General features: G+C 47.1%; 1 protein-coding gene across 2 annotated transcripts in view; it reads left to right on the top strand.

The window, feature by feature from the left end:
• The first annotated feature begins 1,052 nt into the window (after positions 1-1,052).
• Positions 1,053-4,976, top strand: part of Il1b (interleukin 1 beta) — a 6,615-nt gene continuing 2,691 nt past the window's right edge. The window contains exons 1-5 of one of the 2 annotated variants that reach the window (XM_021194812.2): positions 1,053-1,127; positions 1,718-1,779; positions 2,307-2,355; positions 3,903-4,104; positions 4,652-4,822. In XM_021194812.2, coding sequence (XP_021050471.1) covers positions 1,733-1,779; positions 2,307-2,355; positions 3,903-4,104; positions 4,652-4,822 — 469 coding nt within the window. In that variant the 5' untranslated portion in view covers positions 1,053-1,127; positions 1,718-1,732. Of the gene's footprint in view, positions 1,128-1,717; positions 2,356-3,902; positions 4,105-4,651; positions 4,823-4,976 lie in introns of both variants that reach the window. The other variant, XM_021194811.1, reaches the window with a different exon arrangement.

Raw genomic sequence — 4,976 nt, 5'->3', positions numbered from 1 at the left:
CATCCAAGCAAGACGAGCTCCCCTGGGTAGGCACTCTGGGCTCTCTGAGTTTAGCAGTCTAGTGATGCTTGATATTGCCAAGAGATTTGGTCTCCCCAGATCTTATAGAAACAAGAATTTTCCAAAACAGTTTTTTAGGCAAAGACTACCTCTTCAGTTTTTAAGATGGACTGTGCTCATGAGCATGCAGGAGCCTCGTTCACCATCTTTGCACAGTACAACTTAATTCAGGCTCGTTCTGCTGACCACCTAGTACTGATATGGTTTCAACATGAGACTGGCTATGGTATTATAAGCACCCTGGCAGGGCGGGAAGGCAGAGTGGGTGGGTGAGTGAGGGAGCACCCTCATACAGGCAGGGGAGGGGGAGGGGATAGGGGGTTTCCAGAGGGGAGACCTGGGAAGGGGATAACATTCGAAATGTAAATAAAGAAAATATCCAATAAAAGAAAAAATAAGCACCCTGGCATTATCGGACTGCATAGGCTTGCTTCCAGGGTGCCCTGACCCTATGACAAGCCTACACAGATGCCTGCGTACTGTGCGTGCCCTGACGTACACAAGGAAACCCACGTTTCTCCGGAAGCCCCTGCTAACACGGTTGATGGAGAGAATAGTAGCGCCATCCAGTTACCAAACTCCAACTGCAAAAGCTCACTCAGCTTCGGCACAAGGAGGCGAGAAAGGTGACACACTTCTGGGTGTGCATCTACGTGCCAGCCTTTGTTCCGCACATCCTGACTTAAAGTGTGCAGCTAACCCGGGAAACCCCAGCAGTTTTAATATTGACACCATCTGCACAATTGTCTAGGGGAAAATAATGCCCGTTTCCACCACGATGACACACTTGCAAATGTGTCATCCTCTGCCACCCCTTGTACTTCCAGGGATTTGAAATTATTTCAGGGTAACAACAACCTCTTCCCCTAAGAATTCCCATCAAGCTTCTTCCCCCCTCCCCCACCCTTCAGTCTGGTTGCGAAATCACTACACCCAAGGGAAAATTTCACAGCTCTTCACTTCTGCTTTTTAGGACTATAAAACAAGGGAGTGGGCAACAAACCCTGCGGTGGTTCAAGGCATAATAGGCTCATCTGGGATCCTCTCCGGCCAAGCTTCCTGTGCAAGTAAGACTTACCTCTCAGAAAAAGGCTCTCTCTCTCTCTCTCTCTCTCTCTCTCTCTCTCTCTCTCTCTCTCTCTCTCTCTCTCCCTTTCCCCCCTCTCTCCCCACTGATGGGCTTTGTAGCTATAACTCCATGGTTTATGAAGTCCTCTGGAAATGAATCCTGTTTGTATAGCAGCTGACATCTAAAAGGCAGCTCCCGTCTCCTAGAGAAGCTTTTCTACTAGGGTTTGGCTCAGCTGTTGTTCCAGAGCAGCTTCCTAATGCTGTTCCCCATGTTGTAGTGACACCCCCCCACACACACACACACCTTAAAATTATTTTCATTGCTACTTCATAACTATAATTTTGTTACTGTTATGAATTGTAAATATCTGTGTTATCCAATGGTCTTAGGTGACCCCTGTGAAAGGGTCGCTTGACTCCAAAAGGGCCAATGTTCTAGACCCATGTAACAGCTCCTCCATTCCTTCATTCCTCGGAGATGAGTTTAGTGTGCCTGCCCTGAACTGGAGTTGAGAGAAACACAAATGAAGGATGCCCCCTCGGGGAGCTAACGCTGAATGCCCACCCACTTTCTCTCTTCACACAGGTGTCTGAAGTAGCTATGGCAACTGTTCCTGAACTCAACTGTGAAATGACACCTTTTGACAGGTCAGTGGGAACTGAGAGTGGTCATGTGTCCAGCGCTTTGCTTTCAGGAATGGAGGACTGTCTACTTTCAGAGGCCAGAGAGTCCCCCAACTCATCTCCTTCCGTGGCTATCAGAGTTCAAGCAACCTAGCTTAAAGACTGATTTCTCCACTCCCAAGCCCAACCTGGGGACTTAGGTGATGTCACTACAGGGACTCCTACAGATACAATGGAAAGAAAAACTGCCACATGGACAGAATAGGAGACTCTTTTGCAAAGTTTGGTTTGGAAGCGGGGGCATAGAGCTCAGACTTCAGCTAACTCTGCTAGTCTAGCATTTGGATGTCAGAAGTGAAGAGAGAGCACCCATAGCACCCATAGCACCCATGTACCTGGCCAGAATCTGCTTCTAGACTGCTGCTTACGTAGCACTGTAGTCTTCAGGAAGCTTTAAGTGTCGTGGTAGGTGTGGTTTTATGAACAATGAAAGTCTGTCTGCTCAGTGCTGATAAGGAACTATCATTTGACCATGTCTGTTTTCATTACAGTGATGAGAATGACCTGTTTTTTGAGGTTGACGGACCCCAAGAGATGAAGGTGAGACTCTGAGCTTGGCTCCCAACCTGTGGAGGGACTGTGGCATGGGGAAAGACCCAAACAGGGAGGGGTGTGGGACTGCCTTGCTCCCAGGCTATTTTGTGATGGGATTATTTTGCCTCTTTCAGTGATGCCTACAAGGCAACCCATACTCTGACCTGGCTCCCACACAGCTTCCATTTACTATATCCATGCACCAAGGCTTGCTGATGGCAATCATGGTGTTCTATGCTAAGAAGACAGTCGGGTCTTCAACATACATTTAGTCCCCCCCTTCAGATGGATGGAGCTTAATCTGACCACTTAAATCAAACTCTGGATCCAGAGAGGATGACCTTCAGAATTAGCATAGCTTCCTTCTCTGCCAAAGGATAGTTCCCTATGTTCCTAAAATGATAAGAAATAAGTGATACAAACAAAAAGTTAGTTAGAATTTTTTAAAATATCCTGTGGCCTTAGACAAGACCTTTAATTGCTGTGTGATCTTAGACAAGTCCCCACTGTGTCCTTTGGGCTCTCATCTCAGAAACACAGGCCAGATCATCTCTGAAATGTTGACATTCTGTGACAATCTTCCATTCTGAAGTGTTTTCAGTGCTGGCCAAGTCCATCTTATCACAAGGGCATTTTCCAGACTTGCTCTCATGAAGAACCATGTTGCATCCCAGCTGTCCCTTCCTATGATGACTGAGAACGCTCTAATGCCACATGGCGTCGGTCAGCCACGTCATTGCCCCGCTCGGGAGGCAGCTGTTTCTCCCAGGCCTCTTCCCAAGCCCTCGGCAGTCTCCCCCAGCTACAAAATCTCGTCCTCAGCTTACATGAATGTATTTTAAGACCACTCTAACTAGTTAGCTCAGCCTTAGGTGACGCCCCTCACCGTCCCAGCCGGGCTCTGTCCCCCACTGCCTGCTCCAGAACCTGGCTTTCCCTGGGAGCCTCCACTCTGGACAGAAACTTCTCTCCCAACCAACCTTTCCTTTACACTATTGGAATGATCTATCATCGTCTTTCAAGCTTTGAAACTATTATCATGCCTCAAGGCAACTTTGGTTAGGCCTTAATGTGGTGTTTCTCCAAAGAACAGAAAAGTGGTGACATATTTTACAAACAAAAGCTGTGCTTATAGTGTCTGCCAAATGTTCCTACGAGGAAGAGAATGTATGAAATGCCACTGAGAGCCTGTCGGGTGATCTCCATTGAATAGAAGACAGCATGAACATACTGTCATGAGAAATTAAATGCATGATGTTTGAGCAGCAAGGACACCAGACGATGAAAGGTTTAAGTAGATCTAATTATACAGCGAGGCAAGGTCTGTACGAGAAAGATAAAGTAGAAATGAGGTTTACTATAGAGAATGCCAGGAAGCCTGTGTCTGGTTGCCATGTACCCCTGGGTAGGCCAATTAAATTCTCTGGGCTCCACAGACACAGGGATTGTGGTTAAGAACTTATCTCCCGGGCCCTTGGTGTTCTCTGGGGTTAGTATAGGAGGAGTTCCCTGGTCCGATGACTCGATGTGCTCACTGCCTGGTTTCTCCACAGGGCTGCTTCCAAACCCTTGACGTGGGCTATCCAGATGAGAGCATCCAGCTTCAGTTCTCGCAGCAGCACATCAACAAGCGCTTCAGGCAGGCAGTGTCACTCATTGTGGCTGTGGAGAAGCTGTGGAAGCTACCTGGGTCTTTCCCGTGGACCTTCCAGGATGAGGACATGAGCACCTTCTTTTCCTTCATCTTTGAAGAAGGTACTTACTGAGGACTGAGAGCAGACAGCAGACCTTCGCTCTGGTCCTTCTCAGACCACCTCTGAGAGGTCAACTCCCCGCAAGTGCAAGACCCTCAGTGCTAGACATTCCAACCATTAGAAGAAAGTGAGGAAACCTCCAAACAAATCAGTTGTATCTTGAGCTGATTAACTTATAAAAAGGTTTTAATGATGCTTACACTTGCAACTCAACCATTGATTTGCCAAGTACTTTGGCTTACACTAGAACTGGCAAATCTCACAATCTTCCTGTTGAGCTGGTCTTATTACTGGCATCATTTCATGCAAGGACCACTACTGCTAGTCCCTACTGAATGGTTATAACACTGAAGCTTATCTCACGATGCCAAATCCAATGTTCCTGCCCAGCCCACTCCCAGTGTTTCTTTACCCCCCACTAAAATTAGAATAGAATCTTCACTGCACATGCTTAGATGTTGCTCAGTAAACCAAATTCTGCTGCTTCACTTCACGGTGCTTGCATCTCTAATTATCTGCCTAAACAATATCTGTTCTTCGACTTTCAGAGCCCATCCTCTGTGACTCATGGGATGACGATGATGACCTGTTGGAGTGCGATGTTTCCATTAGACAGCTGCACTGCAGGCTCCGAGATGAACAGCAAAAATGCCTCGTGCTGTCGGACCCATGTGAGCTGAAAGCTCTCCACCTCAATGGACAGAATATAAACCAACAAGGTAAGTAGGAACATCTTGGTTTCCCTTTCTGGCCTCCAGGCAGTCTACTGGGTCCCTGTGTTTTAAAATGGAACACTATGGTCAGTATACAAAAAAAGGAAAGGAAAGGAAAAAGAGGGAAAGGAAAGAAAGAAGGAAGGAAGGAAGGAAGGAA

Source organism: Mus pahari, chromosome 3 (genome assembly GCF_900095145.1).
Source record: "Mus pahari chromosome 3, PAHARI_EIJ_v1.1, whole genome shotgun sequence".
Taxonomy (NCBI): Eukaryota; Metazoa; Chordata; class Mammalia; order Rodentia; family Muridae; genus Mus; species Mus pahari.
The sequence above is the reverse complement of the archived record's forward strand: the minus strand, read 5'-3'. Positions and strand labels throughout refer to the sequence as shown.